The sequence below is a fragment of the Sitodiplosis mosellana genome, unplaced genomic scaffold (assembly GCF_009176505.1).
Source record: "Sitodiplosis mosellana isolate CC-2019 unplaced genomic scaffold, AAFC_SMos_1.0 Smas_scaffold_75, whole genome shotgun sequence".
In the NCBI taxonomy this organism is placed as follows: Eukaryota; Metazoa; Arthropoda; class Insecta; order Diptera; family Cecidomyiidae; genus Sitodiplosis; species Sitodiplosis mosellana.
This window is the reverse complement of record NW_022595317.1, coordinates 137,853-162,077: the sequence shown is the minus strand read 5'-3', so window position 1 is coordinate 162,077 and position 24,225 is coordinate 137,853. Positions and strand designations below refer to the sequence as shown.

The following is a 24,225-nucleotide window of genomic DNA, read 5'->3' as shown; positions in this document are numbered from 1 at the left end:
AAAATGGACAAACTAACAATGTTCTTGTTTTATTTTATAACCATCAAACAGAAAATGTTCTGGAAAATGTGTTTCATTTTATTTTCTTTAGGGCAAAGATAATTTTACAATTAAAAACCTAATATTAAAAAGTGCGAACTATGTAAGTAGAACACGAATGCACAAATACTAGAAATTTTCCAATAAAAAGCGAAATTATTCTATATCTACAATTCTAAACTCCTAAGATTCCAATCTCTTCGTAATTTCTTTACACCGAAGTTCACTTTCAACCGCATCCATTCGCATGAGCTGTTGTGTTCTTTCGATTTTGGCTTTGAGTTCGACGGCCATTAGCTCTTGAACTTCGATCTGTCGCTTAAGCAGTTGAATTTGAAGTTCTTGAATCTCGGAACTGTTATTTATAGTTGCTGGAATGCCATTAAATTGTAATGATGCTTGATCTGCTAGTCTCATACGTTTAGCTGGCGGTGGGTGAGCTGAAGGTGATTTCGGATGATGGAAGGACTGATTCTGTGATGTGCTTTGATGAAACGAGTCCATCGACGATGTATCATCGGCAGCGTAATTGAATTGGTCGTTATTTTCATTAACCATAATCTCTTCGAATGATAAATCTGAATTTTCGACCGGTGGCTCTTGTTTGACTGGATTTGTAGCAACTGGGACTGATGTATCCATGATAAGTTCATCAACATCTGCAAAAAATGTATCCAAATATTAAAACAATCCTCAATGGTACGGCTAAAGTAAGCATTCATGAAGGATAAATCATTCAAAATGATTGTACCTGGGATTGGTCCCAATGCCGGGAAATCAACGCCCATAATCTCAGCGATGAGATTCATGAATTTTGGCTTTGGAATTTCTTCAGGTGCACGACCACTTCTTGATTGTGATGTTTTCAAATATTGTATATAATCGCGAATATTTGATTTGTCATTTTTCCACTTCATTTTTAAGCCAGATACTGTCCTATTCTGTAATTTACGTGCAAATGTCAAGCAAATTTGATAGAAAAATTAGAAAAAAACTCTTCTTTGTAGATAAAAAAAATGTTAAAAATCAAGTCTCACTTGTGATGTTTTAGTGTTAAACTGCTGGCACACGGCTTCCCATGCAGCGTTTCGGTCTTCATTTTTGTATCGATACGTGCCGAGATTCCTGCATTCAATGATGTGTGCGTACTTTTTTATGGCTCGAATCAGTTCAAGGCATTCAAAATCGGTGTAATTTTTTTCTCTGCTCCCTTTGGACACTTTCTTCTCTTCGGGCATGTTTAAAAGCACTGAATTCTTTGGTTTTATGGTGGTCAGCTGTAATGCAGTGCTTTAATATCCCTCTTTGAGTAGAATTGGTGGTTTCAAGTTGAAAGATTCACACGGCTTATTCTAGGCTTAAATGACAGAAACAATTGTTTTTCAGTTTCCACAACAAAGTAATACCGATTACACAAATTGATTGGTAGCCATTCACCTTGAAAAAATGGAATATTTAACATACCTTTCTCTTTTTCACTTCAGATAATTACCGAATTAATCCCCAAGCCAGCATCCTAAAGCCAATAAAAGTATGATATTTCATTGCGAGATGTCAAAACAAATAACTGTCAAAGAGACTAATAGAGCCAGCGCCGCCAGTGTGTCTGTTTGACACTTCATAATGAAGCTGTGACCGCTTAATTTTACAAAGCCATTGCCGAACAAAAAAAAATTTCTTCACTTTCGATGCAACATTTTGGATTTTTTTTTATTTAATAAATTTATATGGTATTTAAATATAATTTGGATACATTTTTTGCAGATGTTGATGAACTTATATATAATTAGAAAAAATTCTGAATTTTTTATTTTTCATTGAAAATAACCACATTTACAATAAGTTAATGATGAAATGTATGCAATTCAATTCAACCACACGGTTGAATTTTTGTGATTATTGTTGAATAAAGTTACAATTTTCATAGGTTTATCTGTAGACAGCTGCTAACAGCACAAAGAACAGTTACATATGGCTGAAAATATTACACTTTCTAGAAGTCAATAAACCAAAATAATTCTGCAGTTCAGACCTAAGCTTATCGCAACTAATTGCCAATACAATTTGTAGCCCAAATTACTTAAGAAACTCGGTTGGTGAGGGACAATGGGCGAGATACATATAATTTTCATGGTCTCCAATTTCAAAAATGAACAGAGGTCGGGATTTTGATACGCTATGATCCATCAACAAGGTGTACTCGGCGTGTTTTTTCAAAAATAGGATGATTATTTTCTATGATTCTAATCGTTTTGAAATTTCCCTACACCGTAGTTCACTTTCGGCTGTATCCATTTTCATGAGCTGTTGCGTTCTCTTGATTTTGATCCTGAGTTCCTCAGCCATCAGCTCTTGTACCTCGATTTGTTTGTCTTGAACTTCAATTTGTCTCTTCAGCAGCTGAATTTGTAGTTCTTGAATCTCTGAATTGGTATTCGCTGATGCCGAGGTACCATTAGACTGGAATAATGGTGGTAATTGGTTTGATTGTTTCGTCCTTTTAGGCGGCGGCGGATGTAAAGGTTGATTTGGTGCTGTTGTTTCATTGAATGAGTCCAATGATGAAGATTCGGCGATGTTAAAATTAAATTGGTCCGAATTGTCATTAGCCATAAGCTCTTCGAATGGTAAACCTGTATTTTCAATCGATGGCTCTTCTTTAATCGCCTGCACCGGAGTCTCTGGTTCACCCAAATCGATTTCATCGATATCTAAAAAAAACATGAAAAAAGCGATTCAATACAATATAGTCAGAGTGAGCGTTCTAAATGGGTGAACAAAGTGATTTTTACTTGGAATGGGTCCCAACGCCGGACAGTATGATCCGATTATCTCAGCGATGACGTTCATGAATTTCGGTTTTGGAATTTCTTCGGGTGGTCGGCCCGATCTCGATTGCGATGTTTCCAAATACTGAACATAATCCCGAATATTTGACTTGTCATTATTCCACTTCGATTTTAAACTAGCTACAGAACGTTCAACCTGTAAATAATATTATGAATTGAATAAAAATTCCAATCGTTTTTTTTAAATAAAAATTGAAACATAAAAGAAATAAAACCGATATATCTCACCCATCCGGTTCTAATGTTGAACTCTCGACAAATTGCATCCCAAGCTCTGTTTCGGTCATCATTTGTAATGAACCTGTGCGTGTACAAGTTCTTGCCGTCATCCTTGTATTCGATAATGTGTGCATATTTCTTTACGACCCGAATCAGTTCGAGACATTCAAAATCGTTGTAGTTATTGGCTCTGCTCCCTCTGGGCTGTCTTTGTTCTTCGGGCATTCGCATCGAGTTGAACATTTTAGGATGAATCTGTTTCTGTTACGGTCAAACTCAAGTATTTTTAATTGGAATGGGTCACAAGATGTTGTTAATTTTTGGCAATATTGAGTTTTATCAATGGACAATTTTGCGTATTGAAGTTGAAAATTCCGGCTTAAAATGAGGTACACGGTTGTTTCCATAAAGAAATACACGGATTCAATAATTCTCTTTCTGGCAAACCATAAATAATATCCCAGTCTAAAATATTTCTTTTCAATTTTTACTAACTTTCTTTCCTCTGCTTATGAAAATTCTCGAAACGATTTATTGTCATTTTTACGACTTATGCTTAGCGTCGATGAAAGCAATAAAAACACATTTGCCCCAGCAAAATGTCAAAACAAATAGCTGTCAAAGTGAACGACAGAGCCAGCGCCGCTAGTGTATTTGTTTGAGACTTAACATTGAAGCTGGGACCGCTTACATTTCCGCAAAGTCAGTGGTCCATTGGCCCGGTGGTTAACTGAAATTTTGTTTACAAAATGTTCGAGGCAGAGTTCTCAAAATCCATTTTATTTACATGAATATTCAATTCTGGTCCATAAAAATCCCGGATTTTTCAATTGACCTTCAAAAAGTATTTATTTTTATTATAAAAATGAGATATCAAATTAAATAACCCGTAAAACATTATTATTTTATAGATGTCAACTTTGGTAGCGCTCTATAACAAAAACTTGGTAGAAAAATAGGTGTAAAAATAAATTTGATTTAAAAAAAATATTGACTCCGTATTTTAACGATCTGCTCTTAAGAAAAAAATTTCTATCAAGACTTCTTCAAACTTTAACATTTTTTCTTTTGCTTATTACTGCTGTGGCCAAGCTGTGTTGGCTGTGGCACTAAATTAAGTTGCAGTGGCAATTAGTTGAAATCTTTGAGATGAATCCGACCATTGAGTTCGTAGATGCGATCAAGGCGTGTTAAACGTTCGAGTTCACTGGTACTGACGCAAATGTTATGGAATCCTTCAGATGGTTCAGTTGTGGGTGTTTCACTTCGTGCTTCGCCAAACTTGTCCGGGTGATATTTCAAGCGATGCTTTTCAATTCGATCCGATTTAATTTCTTTCTTGCAAACGTCACACTTTATCTTTGTCAAGACTTTAATCAGTTGAAACAGGTCAGTGCCGGCTGGAATATTGGGATGAACTCGTGAACGGTGTCTGTTTAAATTCGATTGGCTTATACCGCTGGAAGGGCAGGCCTTACCTAGGAGAAAGAAAATCAACAAAAAAAAGAAATGAAATTAGTGAGGAACAATGACAAACAAAGTGACAGGCCTTACATCTGTAAAATCTCGAAGTAGCATCGCTGTATATTGTTTGTTGATTGGCACCATGGATCGGATAGTCGAATGTGGATTGTTGATTGGGCTCAGGGTTGACGTACTCGGATGTCGACTGTGGATTAGTTTCATGGCTGTAAAGAGGCTCATGGCCCAACGGCACATTCTCATTGGCACAGTTAGCCATCACTTCTGGATGGAACAGTTCCAAATGTGTTTGAAAATTGCTTTCAAGTATTTCGTAATTGCAACACAAACACTGAAACTGTTCGTCAATCTCGAACAATTCGTACATATCCATGATAAAAGGCACTCGAGAATGCTTCACCGAATGATGATTAGTCAGATTCTCTTCGGGAATCTTTTCGCCACACGCTCCACACACGAAATGACGATGCTGGACACGGGTAAATAGCGAATCAATTTGGTTTTTTGGTGGATTCTGGAATACTCCCGCCACCGATGGGTTATTCCAATTCATTGCATCATTGTCACTCAGATTTGATAGGAACCAATCACCTTCAGTGCTATTGAAAAACTCCTGTGACATGGTTTTTACACCAATTTTCGATATCAACTTCGATTTGATTGCGATGCCATTCACATCAATGAAAAAACTGTGATTTTAGAAAAAAAAAATACAAAAAGATGTGCGACTCAATGACTATTTTGCGGCAAACTGTCACATTTCGCATAATCAGCTATATCAGCTTAATTGTGACATTTCCATCAATTCCAGTGTTATTGTTGATACACTTTCCAATGGAAGGCGCTCAAAGCGGGAAAAATTAAATGATTCGTTTTACCTAGAAAATATTTGATTTTATAAACATTTTTCGCTCTTTTTCCAGCTCTCTTCAAATTCTATTTTCTTCAATGCATAACATTTAATTTTTCGATTGTCAACGAAAATTCTTGATTTTTTGAGCTTTTATATCTAATTTTCGAGATATCAATTTAGGGACTTAAAGCTAATGCAGGCACATTTATTTCTAACATTTACATTTTCGTTGCCTTGTTCAAGTTCTAATTTCAATGTCAGACAATTTTACTAGAAGCATTTTTTCATTCACACAATCTGTGAGCTATTTTTTTTTCCTTCTGTTGATATTTTCTTTATTTTTTCTTCTTTTTCTTCATTTAGGTCACGCATCACCCTAAAATCGATTACTATTCTCCAAATTCAGTGATGACCAAGTCAAAGAAACCATCATCATCCTCTTCAACACTAACCATCGATTGGGTTTTAATGTAAATTGTCTGCGTTGGTAATGTAGCTGGCTTTGGCGTACGTTTTTCTTTCGGCAAATGCTCTCCAATTGTTGGTGCTTGCTCGTACTTCAGACTTTCATCATTCTTCGGCACATCATAGTCCTTCGGTTGTTGCTCATTCTTTGGCCCTTCATCGTTCTTCGATACTGGCTCATTCTTCGGCATTCGTTCGAATACATGGTCACCCTTCGGTGTATCCGCTACAGGTGTGTTGGTCACAGAGCTCATGGGCTGATTTGTCGTTGCCAAAATTTGAGCAATTTTCTGCTTCTGCATTTTGCTGTATTCCGTTGGATGTTTGCGTTTTAGATGGCGTTCCAATGATGCGCTGGGCATAGCATAATTGCAAAGGCTGCATGTAATTGCATTTGGTTCCGGTGGAATGAACTGAAGTGCTGAGTGAGCAGTCATTTGATGATTGGTCAAACGACGAAGTGGACCCTTCCGACCACAAATAAAACACGCAACTTTTGTATCAAGTGTAATGTCATCCGATTCACTTTCAACTTTCGGATGTGTCTCTTTTTTAGATTCAACCGTGCACCCTTCTCGTACATCCCATCGACTTTTCTTCTCGGCCATTGTCTGTGGTGATTGTACATCCTTCAGATCACTATCCGTCGAATCGAATTGACTTCTTTTCATTCTGTTAGAATGAGATTATAATATAAAACGATTCGATTTTCAAAATTGTATGAAAAGGAACTTGAAACAAAGTAAAATTGATTTTACAAAAAGACCAAATGAATGTGAAACATTTATATGTACTTACATGAAAGAGGAAGTGCACGTTTTTCTGATTCAATTGAGCCAGCAGCTCTTTGATTCAATCGACATACGATGTTGACACAATTCAATTGCGACTCAATTTAGGCTTGTCGTTCGTATCACGTTGCGATACACTGTTTTGAGAACACCTAAAAGTATCAATAAAACAATTTGAGATACTCTCTTGTGTTTTGTGCGAAGAAAACATACCAATTGGAAATGAAGTTAAGGCGATACTTTTTCCAATCTTCGTTGAATGGTTTAACATTTTTCCCTGGACTGCTGGTGAACTTATGCTCTAGCTTCAATGTTGTTACACCTCTTGATGAGCAGTGTTGCTATGTTTCATACTTTTAACTTAGTCTAATTGGTACAAAGAGCTTGTACAGAGGTTCATTCAGCTGTGAAAGAAATGGAAAATTTTGTAAAGTGAATGATGATTATGAGTAGCATAATTCCACGGGCCGCATTTGGTGCCAAGTTAGGACTAGTTTAGTATTTAGAAATTGGTTTCCAATCTGACGTTGACATTGGAGTCTAATTGGACATGAAATTCCTATCAACTTAGGGAACATCACTATATGTGTATTTTGGCAATGCTGTACGTTGTCAATGTGTACGTTGTCAAGGTGACATATCTTTGCCCGTTTTTTCATGAATCTTTTTTATTCAAACTAATTTTATTCCAAAACTGAATGCAGAGCAAACAGAACACCGCTGTTGGCCAAGATAATACCTAACACTCGTCGCATGTTTTGACATTACACAAGTGTACGCATGATTATTCGTTGATATCTAATCAAAATCAACGTTTCAATGAATCTGCATGACAAAAACTATGTCACAAAGTTGGATTTTTTCAATCGATCGAATCAATAACAATGACTCATATCGATCGGAATGCGTAAATATGGTTTTATTGCGTTGAATTCATGATCAAAACATGCCAAGTCAATGTGTATCAAACACCGCAGAAAAGTAAACAAATCGGCGATTTGGCATATGTCATTCATGCTTTACTTACTCGTTGTTCAAATCACAAAATCACAACTTTCGATTCAACACTAGCTGCTGTTCCCTTAAGCAATAAGAAAATGCTAGTTTTTTTTATGATTTTCATTAGAAATCAAACAACATTTCGAACAAATCCAGTTATCAATGACACTTGTGCTGAGACACATTTAAAGCACAACGAATGTCGTCGTAAAGAAGCCAATTCAGCAAACTGTATACATGATACTGAGTATAGCAACACATTCAGACGGCCAATGTTAATGGTGTGATGCTGCTCACAGCCTTACTATTATGATGTGCGTCAAAAGAGTGCACAGCATAAACCATTGCAATGCAATCGGCAATGTGAGTGAACGAGACGAAAAAAATATTGTGACAATAATGTGTTGTCTCCGTTTGAAGGAGCGCACACTTCTTTCTCAGTATTTTCTCGGAGATTGTGTGCTACGTTAATACTTTCCTTTCGATGAGTTGACTTTGCATCGAATAACACCGCTAACCTGACAGCAACAACCATACACTCACCAACACAAGTACGAATGCTGTTGCTTATTACGGTTCTCAGTTTTTCACATTCGATCAATTTGGTGTGTGTTTTGTTGCTTACAGTCAAACTACAGCGGCTACATAGTTATATTGTGGCGTCGCATAAAACGCAAATCACATTTCACTCATGACAAAAAAAAATATTTAGATCAAATTTTGCACCGTTTATTATAATTGCAAGGCGATACGACGCAAATAATTCCAATTTATTCAAGTACATTTTATGTGTGTGTTTTTTTTAAAGTTTGCTATTTTGAATAAACTTTGATTCAACGAAGAAGAAGAAAATTAGCTCACAATGGATTCATCATTTGATAGTTTGAAGTATGAATCGGACATCAGTGAATCCAGCGAATCGGTGAAATCAACAAAGGTAAAATTCGCAATGAAAATTTGATGCAAATCATCATTTTCAACCAAAATTCAATGAGTGAATGATAATTTTTGAGTGTTTTTTTTTTACAATAAGCGATTGATTCAATCGTTTTAATGCTGGATTCAATTGTTTTTTTCTTAGTCACGCGGTAAACCTCGACGAAGTACTGCCCGTCGTCGCGATTCAATCAGTTCGACACACAGTCAGCCGGTACGACGCAGTCAACGGCTTAGCACGCTATCAGAAGTCAAAACTGAAGTAAACGCCAACTATGACGATGATGAAAACATAAAAAAGGTAATGAATGGCTTTTGTTATGTTTTTTTTTTCCTTTTCCAAACGACCCAAGCCATATTTTGCCGGCTTTTTATTCAATTTCGGCTGACAAAGAGATAAAACCAAGATTTGGATAAAACATTCGTTGTCAATAAGCCATTGGCTATTTTTATCGTGTTTGATATAGGACTTTTCGTTGCAAACCGATTAACATGTACATTTTTCTCTCCGTTTTCAATAGCAAAAGTGGGCTATGAATGGCAAAACAATTGATCTGTCCGACACAAAGCCGGGGTATGAAAATGGTCACGAAGACATCAAAATATTGGGCGCTACTGAAGTCGATGGTCAACTCCAGTTCATGTTCACGTGGAAAGATCAGGATGTGCCACAGCTCATTCCGAACAAAGAGGTCAAAATCAAATATCCCCAAGCACTGATGGCGTTCTACGAAAGTTGCATGGTAAGCCAATTGAGAGAGAAAGGGAAAAAGAAAAGCATGAAAGATTCACTCTTTGAGAGAAGCATGAGAGTTTCTCTCATTGGGAGAAGAATGGAAAAATGAGGAGACAAAGAAGAAAATGAATGGAATATTCCAACTATGACACTTAACAAACCAAAACTGTCTCGAAATTAATGCAATTTGTTTTTCGTACAGGTATGGGATGTCTCAGAAGAAGGCGAAGTCGATGCCCCTGATGTGGATGGCACTGGGGACAAATAACGACTACGCCGACAGTGCACTGTGCTATTCATGAATAGCCACCAGCTTGACTCTTCAATTTACCAAATCCAGTTTAAAATTAATCGAACATTGACAAAAAATTCTATTAAGGACTAATGAAAATTGAATAATTTTAAGAATAATATTAGCGCACGTAAAAATTTCGGCATTTAGATAGACAAACAAACAGACACCAACACATTTTGTATGTGATTTAAGTTAAACCTGTTCATCATTAGAACGATGCATGTGAGCAAGAGATCGTAAAACCATAAACTTTTGACATTTTGATATGGATTCGACTAGAAAATAATGAAATAAGGGAATTTTCGAAATATCACTCAAACGAAATTGGATTGCAACGGACTAAAAGCAATGAATGAACGAAATACATGACAATTTTAGACGTTGTACCATTTTCTTGTGTGATCATCCTTTGAAGCGACTTTGGTATTAGACAATAAAAATAAATGCGATTTTCGATTAAAATTGTGGTATTGTTTATTGTTAAAAAGTAAATAAAGGGCGTTTATGCCTGAGCTTAGACTTTGTTCTGACGATTCTTCGGTTTGATTTTCATTTTTGATGCATTTTTCTTTCTGTGTGTGATGTAAAAAGCCACGACGATGATTGAACTGTGATGAACACTTGGGACATTGGAATGGCACAGCGTCGAAATTTTCCAGATTGGCAGCAAATTGTACCGTTTTTCGATGGGTACTCTTGCTCGTCTCCGTCTTCAGAATGCCGTGAAAGGCTGGACATTTGTGATTCTTCAGACCTCCCGGATGTTTATACTCCTTGAAACACTCTCCAGATTCGAGCGACTTCGCCGTATTCACCGACTTCTTGGACTTTTGTGATGCTTTGTTCGGCCTTTGGCCATCAGCTGACGGTCGCAAATCTGTCTTCTTTTTGGGTTCCTGACACTTTGGACTGACATCCTTTTCCAGCTGACTTATCAACTCATCCAGCATAGTGTTCAAACTCCCGGTTTTGTCACTTCTCTCTTTGACCATTTTGTATTGGAAATTTTGATTTTTCTGCAAATAAAAAACATGATTGAAACCATGAACAGAATAATGTGCTAAGACTCTAAGAAGATGGCTGAGATGGTAAATAATTATCCTAAACGAGAGAGAGAGATTCTTAGAAGAATGAATATTGGTGTTGAAAAATCATTTTTAACGGTCTCGTTATGACTATGTTTGGTATGAACTGCACACATTTTTAATCAGAAACTTACCCAACAAAATTATACTCAAATACGAAATACAAAGTACTGAATATCGTTTCCAGTTTTAAAAAAAATCCATCAAAAGCAGTGAGTAAAAAAATTCACGTAAATTCCATTTAAAAAATTGAAATAAATCTGCCGAAGACGTGCACGCACACGCTGCTGCGATGTTTTAAGGTTACACAAACAAATGTCGACGATGAGTGGTGTTGACAATGCGCTCTAGTGTTTGAGTAAGTAAACAAATGATGCGCACAATAAACTGATTGAAGCGGCGATTCAAAACGTATTTTGTTTGGCAGGCAAAGCAGAGTGTGTGTGCAGAGTTGCTGCGTCGATTGAGAGTGTAACATTTGCACTGTGTGCACAATATGTTTTTCATGAAGTGGGCGAACGCTGCTATTTGAGAGTGTTTTATCACTCTGAGCTGGCGATGAAGAACAAAGAATGCACTGTTGTGCAATATTTTCAACATAATCAGCACGATGCAGTGTGAGTAGAGTGGACAGAGTTTTGTTTTCGTTCAATTTCCCGTCGACACGTCATTCGATCCGACTCGACTTCAGCATTGGTCGATACATTCGAGAATATTCCCGTTCATTTTGCCAATGACGCGCAATTCGTGAGTTCATTCCAGTTTTGACAGCCACCGAGAACAGTCATAGATCGAACAATTCCAGCAGACCTTTGATAAGTCAAGTGGACTTTTAATAAGTGGCATCAAATCAGCAAACAAATTGTTAAGTCGCAAATAAACCAATATTGACCAGATTTTGGAATTGAACAAAGAAAATCACGGTAAATGTGTGTTACAAAAAAATTGCAACGTGAAAAAATGTTCAATCCCCAAAACTTCATTGAGTTGATACGACAGATGACAGTCGATTTGGACCAGCTGAAAAATTTGAAACAGCAATTCGACGGCTTTGAAGGTAAATATCGAATTGAAATATATGAATTCCATTTGTTTTGGTATTTTTTTACCCAATTGATAATTAAAATTTAGCAATTTACTAATTCTGTTGATTCCATTCATATGTTTCAGCCCAATTGAACGTCATCAAGCAAGAGGTGGAAAGTCTTCATCGTGGGCCACTGCAGCGAATGTTCAAAGACGCCATGGAGCAGCACGCAATGCGACGTCAGTCGTCGATGAATGGCCATTCGAACGGATACCGCACCAGCCAACGCAAGTAATTGCAATTGGGCTTGAGTATGGCGCGAAAGGAGGAGCTGTATTTGTGCTTTGTCAACCGATCAACTCCCAGACAATTCACGTTCAATCAATAATATTTTTCAATCGATTTTTTTGTCCAGCAAAAAGATGGGATTCTAAAATACACATGAATAATTTCTAAAATGTCATTTTTCCAATTGAAAATTCAATAAAAATTGCGAAAAATCGATTCGTCTAATCGAACAAAATTGTGTGAGTTTTCTTGATTTTTCTTAAAGAAGAATGCAATTCCAGAACAATCGCCCTCATTGTGTGACAGTTTTTTTTAGCTGCAAACAAGGTTGGTTCTTGTTCAAGTACTTACGATCAAACATTTCATTCAAACAAGGTTTGTTTTCGGCTTTTGAAAAACTTTCAGCTATGAATGGGCTAGAAAATTTGTCGCCTTAGAGAGAAAATAACAGCATATGGAAACAGTTGAACTTTTTTTTAAAATCTTAACTTTTAGCGCATAAAAATGTCAAAGAAAATCATTGAATTTTTCGACGTTCATAGATTTTTCCGACTCACTTTTTACGTTCATCACTCTTTTTACGGTCTTCATCATAATAAATCAAATACAAAATACATTTTTTTATTGAAGTCTTTCAATTCTGGCAACATTGAGCTTAAAGGTAAAACTATAACTATTGAAAGTTTATGGTACATTTTACGTTATTCGATAATCTTTAAAAATAAGGTCTCTGTTTCAATTCCAACTCAGTCTCTTCCACCCACATCTCACTCAGATGTGCCTCTGTCTCCTTCGCTGACACGTCTTTCGATGTCGCCACAGTGCACTATTCTGGCTGAATGTATCGCGACAAATACAACATTCAAAGGTTCTTTCGCCCGTATGTATTATCTCGTGTATTTTCAAATTTTGTCGAGTTTTATAAGTTTTTGGACAGAATTTGCACAAGAATGGCTTTGAATAGGGGTGGTCACTCTGCACATGTCTATTCAGCTTTGGTTTTTCTGCAAATTCTGCATGGCAAAAATCGCATTTGAACATCTTATTTGGATCTTTTACTTCAATTGCACGGCATTTCACACCAACGATATGGGCTTCAATATTTCCGTTTGTACCATTTGGCACAATTAACGGATGACCATTCACTTGATGAAAATCGTTGTCATCATCAAAACAGCAAAAATTCTCCAAGAATGTTTCAAAATCGTATTCATCGTCATGTATCGAATTAGATGTGCCTTGGTTGACTTCTCTGATGTCATTCGTCACTATGTCATTTTTTCCAGAAGAATCTCCCGGAATACTTTTGAAAGGAAGACTCGGTTTCTCCATTGATTCACCAACATTCATTGATGTTTCCTTGGCATATATTTCGATCGGTTCAATCTTGACAACATTCAGTTGTAGTTCGGATTCAAAGTTGCCTTCAGTTGAATGGATTTTATCTAGTTGCGAATTCTCCGTCTTGTTTGCTTCGACGGAATGACTATTCTTATTCTTAGAACTACACTCGCCGGAATAGAACAAAAGCCCGGTGTCTTCTAACCCACGATCACTTTCAGCATTTGACGACTTCGCGCCAGATGGACACGTTTGGTCCAAAATTCGTGTCAATAATTGACACCTCTTTTTGTGTCTAAAAAATGAACCGGAATTGCCGAATGTTTCTGAACACAACAAACACTTGAACGGTCGCTCGCCGGTATGGCTTCGTTCATGGGTTTCCAAAATTCCCTTTCGTTTGAGAACATTAGAACAGTATTGGCAGGGGAATAACTTAGAGTCGGGTTGTTGCAAAATGCGTGAGTTTGGAACATTTTCCAAAGAAGCTTCACATTCAATATGAGTCGGTATGTCTTGTTCATTTTCAATCTCCAATGATTCATTCATTGTTGCATCCTCGTCACATATATTGATCGGTTCGTCTTTCAATTCAAACGGCTGTAGCTGTGATTCAAAGTCAGCTTCAGTTGAGTTGATTTCATCTAATTGTGAGTTCTCTGTCTTAATTGCTTCGATGGAATGATTGTGCTTATTCTTAGAATTATTCTCGCCAGAATTGAACAAGGGTCTGTCTTCGGATCCACAATCACCATTCGATGACATCGAATCAGGTGGGAACATTTGATCGACAATCTGTGTCAATAATTTACACCTCTTTTTGTGTCTGCAAAATGAGCTTGGATTTGAGAATTTCGTTGAACATATTGGGCATTGGTATGGTTTTTCCCCGGTGTGGATACGTTCATGAATTACTACTTGTTGTTTCGTTGCGTATTTTTTTGGACAAAATCGGCACTTGTACACATTATACACAACCATTTCGATAGGTGGCAACGGAATGTCTTTCGAATTTTCTTCAATGTATACCTAGGAGAAAGAAAATCACAAAAGAAAGAAATGAAATTAGTGAGGAACAATGACAAACATAGTGATAGAATCAATGAAAAGTGAAAAGAAAGTGGGATCTCGATTATTATGCATACATCAAGCGGACGATCGTTCTTTTCTGGTAATGCATCTTCACTCTTAGCGCTTCGAGCAGCTGCAGGGATTCGTTCAACTTCGTCAACACGTATCTTCCTTGTGATGGTACGTTGAGCCCTCGAATGATTAAACCGACATCTCTTCTTATGCCTACAAAACGAGCTTGGACATGAGAATTTTGCTGAACATAATGGGCATTGGTATGGTTTTTCCCCAGTGTGTATCCGTTCATGAACTACTAGAAACTGCTTCAAAATAAATGTTTTTGGACAGAATCGACATTTATTCGCCAAACCATGGATAGTACTGGGCTCTTTTGGCAAGATTTCATTCGAATCTTCTTTAGAGCTAATTCGAAGTGGCTGGCCGTTCTTTTCTAGCAATTTTCCTCCATTCTCAGTGAATTGGGTAACTTCATGAATTTGAGTTGCCTCAGTCGCGTCATCGACATGAATATTTCTCGGTGCGGTATCATCAACACTCCCACCATTTGATTGACATCTTCTTTTGTGTCTACAAAATGAGCTTGGATTTGCGAATGTTTTTGAGCATGACGGACATTCGTATGGTCTTTCGCCTGTGTGAACTCGTACGTGAATAACTAGTGATACCTTATCGGGATATTCTTTGGAACAAAACCGGCATTTATAAACAGAGTAATTCACATGGGTCGTTCTGGGTTCGGTACTGTCAACACTTTCATGCTTCAATTTGCATTTTTTTCTGTGACAACAAAATGCGCTTGGATTCGCGAAGCTTTTAGAGCAGTAAACACACATATACGGTTTATCGCCCGTGTGATTTCCCTCATGATATTTCAACAGATTCGGATCATTGAATTTCTTCGGGCAATATTGGCACACTAATAGTTTTTCGTCGTGCGTTCGTTTGTGTCTTTGTAGTTTCGAATAAATTGAATACTCGTTTGAGCACACATCATACTGAAAACACTCCTTCTCGGATGAATCACCCTCGTATTCACATTGTTGTGTAATATTCCCCCGATTCACATTGTTGTGTGTGTATTTGTGCTCATGCAACGCCTTGCGATTCGAACAAATTTTCAAACAAATGTCACATTGATATCTTAATTGGACGGTGGCTGTTTCGTAAATCTCAACAGATTTTAGCGATGCGAAATCTTGCAAAGGCTCTTCTTTGATAACATTCTCGGTTTTTATAGTGTCTGAAAGAAGGAAAGGATTGACGAATATTAAATCGATGATGTAAGTAGAAGAAAAAATGCAGGAACCCTTTTCGTATGTCTTACTAAATACAAATACTCAGCACATATTTTCTGAGTAAACACTCACCTACAGCCTTCAATTCCAGTGGATTTATTTCATTGTTGAAATTCACTACACTGAACCGTTCTTCGTGATTTTTGGTGTTGAGATTTGAGCTATCGACGAATACAATTGGAATACTTTGTTGATCCGCCTGATTACTTGCTACAGACTCCATGGCTTTGCTGCAATCGTAATTTTCTTCACCCGGACTCGATAGTTCCATTGAATCCAATATGGAAATTAGCTAATTTGAGTCGATAAATTAACTGCTACAATATAAATTTTGAACGGTAGTTTTCATTTTTGTAAATTTACCTGTGTTTTCAGCGAATATTCATTCGAAACCAACGTGTTTAATGTAAAGTTTTGTATTGTTATTTACTCGTTTGTTTATTTTCTTTCTTTTATTTTGACAGTGACAGATGGTGGTCTTCTTCGACGCTTCCAATGGAATGACGGAATGACATTTGATTCAATCTGAAGGACGGTTCACAGCACAATAGCGCCAAAGTATGAAAATTTGCATTCATCGAATGTTTGAACAGAATTATTATCAATAAATCGCTGATTTGTTCGACTTTTGATAGTTTCAAATGTGTAAAAGGTTAAAATCATGATTTAGTTCTTAATTTAGGGAAATTTCATTGAATTTTTCTTTTTCAAAACTTATTGTGGTACACCACATACATACATACGTACGTACAGTGGTCCACAATAATGATGAGTGATATTCATCATAATGTAAACTTCACATCGCATAAGACCTCAAAATCGTCCTAATTGAGTTCAGTTTCATGTGGTTGGATACTACATCCTTTTTTTAATTTTGTTTATTCCTTTTTCATTCATTCTCTGGCTCACTGTCACACTGTCTCGCTGTTTCTCTTTCTCTCTGTCTCTCTGTCTCTCTCTTTCTCTCTCTACTTCTCTCTTTAATTCTCTCCTTCTTTCTTTCCATTTCCATTCATATTTGGAAAAAAAAATTCCTCTTCAGCAACACCTTTACAAAATTTCCAGTCAACTCAACAAGCAATTGAAAGCCATGCTAAGAAAACATCATAAGACTCTGCATCCACTTTTGTGCAATACAAAAGCTACAGCTATTCAAACAGAATGTGGAATGACAAGTAAAACATTTCTACTGGACAAATTTATATGACACTTTGACGTAGTTCCATGTTATTTCCACAGATGCAGAATATGCATCTTTGTCATTTGTCATCAAGCAGTCTCACCGGCAACATCTTCCTACATTTTCCACAGACGAACTCATTGATTGATAAAGCAAACAAAGAGCTCTTTGATATCTGATTGTTTCTTCGGAGATGAACGTGAGTGTTTTTTCTGCAATAAAAATTTACTCGCAATAAAATATCTAAATTTTGATTTGGTAAATCAATGATAATTTTGGAGAAAAGAAAACTTGCGTCTAAATCGAAATTAAGAACAAATTCGTGCTTTGGATTAAAATTCGTACAATTTCTATTTCAGGCCATGTCGTTGTCAACGAATCGTTTTCGTAAGCGAAATCACAATGGTGAGCTGATGGAAGTAGAGCAGCCGGAAAAATTGCGCTCTGTTGAATCGAATGCACCAATCAAGCTCACTGAGTTGAATGAAGAATGTCTCATGCATATTATGGGTTTGCTGAATCTTGATGCCTTATCGGTAGTTGCTCAAGTGAACATGCGACTCAATCAATTGGTCTACAATTTCTTGGAGGAAAAGTACGACGTATCCAAAGTGTCACTTTTCACTTCTGATCAAGCTCAATGGCTTTGGTTGGGTGGCACAACCGGCAAATTCATCTTCAAAGATCTCTCAGATGTCACCAAATTCTTCCGCAAAACTGGCGATTTGATTACATGCTTATCAATCTCTTGTTCACCGCACAGCAGCCTCTATCACATGTACCAAATGGTGGAGAAGTCGATTTTCGAGCACTGTTACGAGACACTGACCAAAATCGAAATCGCATCAAATCTGTTGCCGGTGTTGAGCGAAGTGACCAAGGTGTTTTACAACGTTGAAGAGTTGTATCTGCATGGATGTGAGCTGAGTGAGAATCTTTCGCAACAGTTTGACATTTATTTCCCGTCGTTGGTTCGACTGACTCTGATTGATTGCAAAACACGCGATCCAAAGTGCATTGAAACGCAATTTGCATGCTTGGAAGAACTGACCGTGGTTGGCAAGCGCAAAAATCGAATGGTTTTCAAGAAAACTAATATCAAAGAAGCGATTCGGCGAAATCCGCAGCTTCGACGCCTCGTCGTCGATTTCAACTCAACCAACGATCGAGAAGCGGCCAGCAATGACAGTGATTATGAATTGGATTCGGATTTCTATCGATTTGTTAGTGAAGCATTGCCAAAGTTGAAAAGTTTGAAGGTGTTTGGAGAACGAAAACATCAAGTCGACCCAACAGAAGACGACATCGAGTTTTGGCGCCTGAAGAAGTTATCGCTGCATTATATTTACAGCCAAGATCCAAGTGCTATTGCACCATTCAAATTCAATCGACTTCGCGAGCTGAAACTTCAACACATGACAACGTTGTCCGATGAATGGGTGCAATTCATCATTCGTAATGATTGTTTGGAGAAGCTAACGGTTGATATCAAATGCAGCTGGGAGGATGAGAATGAAGAATCACACCGCATTCATTCACAAATCGAAAAAGAACAATTGCTCACGATTGTTAAGTGGCTGCCGAAATTGGAAGAACTCCATTTATCAGCTGGAGCTGTCGATACTAAAGACATTATGGCTATTCTACCGAAACGAAAGTCACTGATGAAGATTTATCTTCGCGATTACAACGAAATCGATTCAATTGTTGATACATTCGACAAATTGACGGCCAAGAAGAAATGGTTGGTGGACTATGATGCACAAAATCTGATTTTGAAGCGCTTTGCATGATGGAAATAGTAGTAAATGACTTTTTGTACTTAACTCAATATTATGCGCAAAAATTGTTTGGAAATGTAATGCATTAGAATGAAAATAGATTGGTTTCAATGTTGAACAGATCCATATATTGTTTTCTCAAGAATTTATCACAAAACAAACGACGAACCACCAGACTATGAAATAAATAAAATTCAATAGGAATGGTTTGATTGTTTTCTTCAAAAAGTAGATTTCGAACAATCATGACACACAACTGTCAATCGCAACTACGATTGCTCATGACTCCATTGATATGAAAATGCATTCCTTTTTTTATGGTTGAATTTTTTTTTTCTGTTTTGGTAGTATTCTATGATTTCTATAGATGATGGGCCGATGATGAAGTTGAAGAAGTGCTCGAACTGGAACCTGGTATTTTGAATGACATTCGAAACAATGGTTTTGACCTGTTGACACTTGAATACATATTACGTGCAAATACTGATCAAACCTGGTTGATGAGGTAAAAAAGTAGCAATTAAACAGGTTGCACCGTAGCGGTGTCTTTAACATCAGATGCGACTCATGTTTGTATTTTTTTTAAACAATATTCACTTATTTTCTATACTTTTGATTCTCTGCAATCGAAGTTATTTTTTATTGTATTCTTTATTTCATGTTCATCTGTTGTATGTATATTGTACAAAAAAGGACGACGTATCACACAGATATAGTTATCTACGTTTACATTCGCAAGAACCTTATTATGTGTCGTTGAACAGTTAAGTGTTTTTAAATCGCCTGACATATGACAAATGACGAGCTAGTAAACACATCTGCGTTGTTCCCAAGTTTATCACTTTTTTTTAGTAGGGTAATGTTGTAATGAGTGATCCATCGTAATATGTGTGGGCCACCCAACCGATTTCGATGAAATTAAAGTGAAAATGTCACGGTTTGGCCCTATCAAAAAACCTTAACATAGCGAATCTCGAAAATATTGCAAGTGTTTTTGAGTGCAAAAAGTCATCGGTATTTTTTTTTTCTGTAGAATTGCGTGATTGTCTTACGCAATTTTCTGTTTTGGCTCTATGAAAAAGTCTGAAAATGCTGTAAAATTTCAATCAAAACTAACTTTGAATGGTTTGTTCTAAAAATCCTAAAATAACAATTGAAAATAAATGAAAATTCTGTGAATAAAGAAAGAAGGAAACCAAAATGCATTCTTCTACAATTGTTTTCCATTTTTCTCACGAAAAAAGGCAAAAAATTTATTGATTAAAATTCATGAAAAAAAATATGGTGTATGGAAACGAAATTCTCCAAAAAAAAATTATGATTGTTGCAAACGATATTTGGCGGCGCGTAAAATAGCGAATTTATCGTTGTTTGTAGTGCATGCACCTCGGAAGTCATCGTTGTTCAAATCATGAATTGAAACGCCCGCTAAGTTTTTATTAATAACGTATGAGGCTTTGCTTTGAGCTGTTTCTGGATCTTCATATCCAATCCAAATGCCATATTTTCCTTTGTCATCGGGAAGACGATAAGCATAGCTGCCATATCGCAATACTGAGTCGCGTTTTGGGATCAGTGCTTTGTGTTCACCAGTTAAACCAGTATTGCTTGGGTTTGGCAAAAGTGTGCATACTTCTGGGTAAGTTAAGAAACCAGCTTGGTTCGTCTGAATGCCAGCCGCTCCAGGTTTTTCAACCTAAAAGAAGAAGGATTGAAATATATTCGAATATGTATCGTTGTAATAAATCAAATCAAATAAAAACTTACTTCCAAAATGGGTGGAAGACCATTTACGGTGGAGTCTTTTTCTAATTTCCAGCTTCGGCCATGAGTTGGAATACCTACAATCAATTTGTTGGCCGGAGCTCCTTTTTGCAGCCAAAGAGTCACTTGAAAATCAATATTATTCTCCGGTATACGATCAGTTGGTGCATAGATCGGTGCTGGATAATCGACTTCATTTGGATTTCGATCCCATGTTTGATAATCGTAAGCGGCAAGTATGAAATAGTCAACATTCGGTGTTAAACCGGCTACATCGTAATGCACGGTCGTATTTTGATTGGGCAACAGCGTAACCGTTAAAAGATAATTGTCCGGTCGAATGGCATTTTTCACTTGACGTATCAGCTCAGTGTATGCATTTCTATGTTGTTCACCATTTTCATCGAGCGGTTTGCCAGCCAATCCGGATGTTTTTTTAACCGAATACCAAAAACTACCGATGCCCGAACGAACACGTTTCGGTTTATTCGTTTTGAATTGCCATGCAAAATTAAATCCATCAAAATTATAGGTTTTAATCGTTGTATAAGCGCTATTGATGAATGTTCCGAATGCGGATGGATTTTCCAAGAACTGATTGTAAATATCTTGATTTGGATCAGCACCACCACCAATACCCAACAACACCTTTAGCTTTGGATATTTATTCTTCAGATTGGTCACTTGACGATAAAGTCCTTGGCCGGCGTCTAAATCTAATTTCTCGTTTAATGACTTCAATTTACTGGTTGCCGGATCGATACCCGCCCATCCATACACTAATATATCACATAATGGAATAGCCGGGTCTAATTCCAATACTGACACTTTTCCAATGCCTGCAGTTAATGCATGAAAATATAAAAAACACATTTAAAACTTGTTTTGAATACTTCAATAAGAGAAAACAAAAACAACGACCTTTGAACTCTAAGATAACTTATTTTGCAACGGAAAATAGAAAGAAAAAAACCCATTTTGTTTGCTTATTCAATCCGGATTGCGCTTCAATTTGATAAGAATTTGGATTTTTTTTTCAGATTGCGATTGAAATACAAATGAAAATCATCTGTTCAGCATCAAAAAATTGGAATCATCAACACAATATTAATTGATAAACACGCGAAAAGAATGCGAACCAGATTCTTAAAAGTAATCAATATTAAGAGCTCCTATGTTAGTGTTGAACGGTTATCAAACACTTTTAAGTCAATGTCAAATCAACAGAAGACTGACTCGTTAGCTTAATCATTGTTGTTGTTGTAAATAATACTAAAAAAAGTGTTTATTCACCTTCTCGAGTGATGCTTGTACTGTTGTATACACAAATGACCTTTTTTTCTTCACCACCAACAGCAGCAGGTCTACCTGAAGCAACACCACTGGTTCTTCTGCTTGTATAAATTTCATGGATTACAGCATCAACGATGACCGTTGAGCTGATTACGAATAGAGCAAATATCCAAATCTTCATTTTGGGCCCTCCTCAGCTTATCAGAAAATGTTTCTGCGAATGAAACAAAAATGACCAAGCATTTTATTTTAGCATTTGTTTGTTGTGAACGGTCAAAACAATTCTTGAATTAATTCACAATGAGATCATCAGTCAAAACATGTTTTCAAAGTGAAGAATATAAAGTCAATAAAACAGCTAGGTCAATAATAACACTTACGAATACACTAGTTCTGTCCGATGATCACTCGGCTAAAATCCAAATTAAACTAAACGAATTTGTTGTTAAACCACATCATATATAGCAGGAGTTCACTGAGATTGCGGCCAAAAAAAGAATCTTAACAGAGTGATAATTCTATGTAGATGACATGCTAAATAGCTAACAACACATATATAGAGTATATATATGGACGCTCTATTCACACAAACAAATAACTTTTATCAACTCACACGTATGAACGCATGAGTATATTTGAGAACCACGAAATTTCGTTGATTCCGAAATGCCACTCATACATTTGTATAGCAATGAAATGCAGACTCAAGAAAAAATGAGATTAAAAGCGACCTAGATGTGATTTTTTTAAAAAATACTTCTTCATATGCGGACATACATTCAATTGATTTCGAAGCAAAAAGCAAGGGATTTAGTTATGTAATTTGTTGTCATAAAAAAATCGAATTCACTTGTTGTTTGATAATTCATCAGTAAATGTTTATTATTATTTTTCCTACAGAAACAATTTAATTGCACCCGCCGTTTGAACTCATCTCAAGAGAGTGCAGCAAAGATTACAAAGTAGTAGACACACCACAATGAGCACATTATCATTGAAAAAAGAAAGCCAATCTTTATTTCAGTCACTGGACGACACTATGACCCAAAGTACTATGTAGAACTGGAGGCACCGGTCCGGAACGATTCAATCCAGATCGTTTCAAATATGATCAAAATTTGAACAAAAATTACCAAACAATGCCATTCCTTTCATTTGGAGATGGGTCAAGAAAATGCATTACAGCGATCGATTGAGAAATTTTCAAGTTCAAATCGGGCTGGTAACAATGTTACATGCTATGACTTTTAAATGGTATTTAGAGATTTAGATTACCTTTTTTTGCATTATACTAACTAATTTCTGAATCGTTCCGAGAATATTTGTCCAAAATTGATTCATCGCTTGTTCTATGTTCGTCACGAGAATTGAATTTAAGTGAAATTTCTTTCTATTTATTTCTATAGACCGGGAAAAATGAATCTTCGCTTCTATTTTTAAAAAAAACTCTTCTTCATTTTCGTAACATGACTATATTCGTCGTTATTTGATTGTGATTCAAATGTTGGTGAGATAATATTGAAAGTTGTGATATCGAGCAGCTGCTAAAGCATTGAATATCTGATTTAAATTATGTATAAATGCATACAGGGAGAAACTGAAACTCTTTTTAAAACATCTGAAATGTTTCACATATTCAATAGGTGCAAAATCCTACAAGCTTGTTGTGGTTGTCTATTCGACGTGAGATGGCGCTATCGTAAAAGCCTTTCACTCAAAGTTTATCAATTCTCTACGGTACTCTAAGTTGGAAGGTTGGAATTTGCTTGCATATTTACAAAAAATCAACATTTTTACGTTTATTTTCATTTGTTTTATGTTCATCTTTATTTATTTGCATTTGCAGGGTGTACATTAAACACAGAAAAAGCAGTGATTCTGAGTTTCATCAATCAACATTTGACAAATAAGGTCAAAGTATTCCAACTCGTGGAATATCTCTTAAAACATTTAAAAACTCGCACAAGTACTCAATTAACTTGATCGTTTTGATTTTGTATAATCGAAATTCGATGGCCTCTCGTTGATAAGAAGCAAATATCACAATATTGTCTACAGCCACAGAATGCATACTCGCAAAATGTGCAGCGTCTTATTATTGTTGTGGGGTTGAAAATTTTGCCTAGACTAGTTTTCTTTGGTTGGTTTGGATATAGCTTTTGTATTGCCTCTCGATCGGTTTTGTGCAAACTCTCGACTTGATTGTATTTGCCATACATGATTGAGTCTTGCATTTCCGAATGATACAAACCCAATGCGTGACCAATCTGGAGGATTTAAAAAAATTCAATCATTGTAGTTTTCATTCTGAGGCAATTTTTTTTGAAAAGCTCAACAGATTATTACCTCATGAATAGCAACATTCAGAAGACTTGGACGCCGGAAAAAAGGCCAACTGAATGGTGAATGATCTGT

At 36.5% G+C, this 24,225-nt stretch overlaps 7 protein-coding genes across 11 annotated transcripts; 2 read left to right on the top strand and 5 right to left on the bottom strand.

Moving 5' to 3' along the window:
• Positions 1-38: 38 nt before the first annotated feature.
• Positions 39-1,623, bottom strand: LOC129570691 (uncharacterized). 2 transcript variants are annotated; one of them, XM_055450391.1, is made up of 4 exons: positions 1,504-1,623; positions 1,077-1,396; positions 791-980; positions 39-698 (listed from the first exon to the last, which is right to left on the bottom strand). In XM_055450391.1, the coding sequence occupies exons 2-4, from the start codon at positions 1,275-1,277 to the stop codon at positions 223-225; spliced, it is 867 nt and encodes a 288-aa protein (XP_055306366.1). In that variant the 5' UTR covers positions 1,278-1,396; positions 1,504-1,623; the 3' UTR covers positions 39-222. The 2 variants fall into 2 exon arrangements, with proteins under 2 accessions (XP_055306366.1, XP_055306364.1); XM_055450389.1 differs by having other exon boundaries at positions 1,077-1,391; positions 1,504-1,601.
• Positions 1,624-1,722: 99 nt separating this feature from the next.
• Positions 1,723-3,837, bottom strand: LOC129570702 (uncharacterized). Its single transcript, XM_055450406.1, has 4 exons — positions 3,603-3,837; positions 3,117-3,368; positions 2,832-3,024; positions 1,723-2,750 (listed from the first exon to the last, which is right to left on the bottom strand). The coding sequence occupies exons 2-4, from the start codon at positions 3,348-3,350 to the stop codon at positions 2,275-2,277; spliced, it is 903 nt and encodes a 300-aa protein (XP_055306381.1). The 5' UTR covers positions 3,351-3,368; positions 3,603-3,837; the 3' UTR covers positions 1,723-2,274.
• Positions 3,838-3,929: 92 nt separating this feature from the next.
• LOC129570704 (uncharacterized) lies at positions 3,930-8,040 on the bottom strand. Of its 2 annotated transcripts, XM_055450407.1 has the most exons (4): positions 7,726-8,040; positions 6,706-7,102; positions 4,662-6,579; positions 3,930-4,585 (listed from the first exon to the last, which is right to left on the bottom strand). In XM_055450407.1, exons 3-4 carry the CDS (start codon positions 5,209-5,211, stop codon positions 4,239-4,241), a joined length of 897 nt encoding a protein of 298 aa, XP_055306382.1. In that variant the 5' UTR covers positions 5,212-6,579; positions 6,706-7,102; positions 7,726-8,040; the 3' UTR covers positions 3,930-4,238. The 2 variants fall into 2 exon arrangements, with proteins under 2 accessions (XP_055306382.1, XP_055306383.1); XM_055450408.1 differs by lacking the exons at positions 6,706-7,102; positions 7,726-8,040 and having other exon boundaries at positions 4,662-4,774; positions 4,817-5,353.
• A 101-nt stretch (positions 8,041-8,141) lies between these two features.
• LOC129570705 (uncharacterized) lies at positions 8,142-10,126 on the top strand. Its single transcript, XM_055450409.1, has 4 exons — positions 8,142-8,634; positions 8,779-8,934; positions 9,155-9,376; positions 9,572-10,126. Exons 1-4 carry the CDS (start codon positions 8,560-8,562, stop codon positions 9,635-9,637), a joined length of 519 nt encoding a protein of 172 aa, XP_055306384.1. The 5' UTR covers positions 8,142-8,559; the 3' UTR covers positions 9,638-10,126.
• A 2,538-nt stretch (positions 10,127-12,664) lies between these two features.
• On the bottom strand, positions 12,665-16,292 carry LOC129570707 (zinc finger protein 271-like). 2 transcript variants are annotated; one of them, XM_055450412.1, is made up of 4 exons: positions 16,156-16,292; positions 15,865-16,084; positions 14,551-15,737; positions 12,665-14,434 (listed from the first exon to the last, which is right to left on the bottom strand). In XM_055450412.1, the coding sequence occupies exons 2-4, from the start codon at positions 16,061-16,063 to the stop codon at positions 12,836-12,838; spliced, it is 2,985 nt and encodes a 994-aa protein (XP_055306387.1). In that variant the 5' UTR covers positions 16,064-16,084; positions 16,156-16,292; the 3' UTR covers positions 12,665-12,835. The 2 variants fall into 2 exon arrangements, with proteins under 2 accessions (XP_055306387.1, XP_055306388.1); XM_055450413.1 differs by having other exon boundaries at positions 15,865-16,106; positions 16,156-16,255.
• A 391-nt stretch (positions 16,293-16,683) lies between these two features.
• Positions 16,684-18,951, top strand: LOC129570700 (uncharacterized). 2 transcript variants are annotated; one of them, XM_055450402.1, is made up of 3 exons: positions 16,684-16,967; positions 17,032-17,171; positions 17,332-18,951. In XM_055450402.1, exons 2-3 carry the CDS (start codon positions 17,166-17,168, stop codon positions 18,763-18,765), a joined length of 1,440 nt encoding a protein of 479 aa, XP_055306377.1. In that variant the 5' UTR covers positions 16,684-16,967; positions 17,032-17,165; the 3' UTR covers positions 18,766-18,951. The 2 variants fall into 2 exon arrangements, with proteins under 2 accessions (XP_055306377.1, XP_055306378.1); XM_055450403.1 differs by having other exon boundaries at positions 16,684-17,171.
• A 1,013-nt stretch (positions 18,952-19,964) lies between these two features.
• Positions 19,965-22,342, bottom strand: LOC129570699 (chitinase-like protein Idgf4). The gene is made up of 4 exons (XM_055450401.1): positions 22,191-22,342; positions 21,811-22,024; positions 20,521-21,356; positions 19,965-20,449 (listed from the first exon to the last, which is right to left on the bottom strand). Exons 2-4 carry the CDS (start codon positions 21,989-21,991, stop codon positions 20,069-20,071), a joined length of 1,398 nt encoding a protein of 465 aa, XP_055306376.1. The 5' UTR covers positions 21,992-22,024; positions 22,191-22,342; the 3' UTR covers positions 19,965-20,068.
• Positions 22,343-24,225: the final 1,883 nt, after the last annotated feature.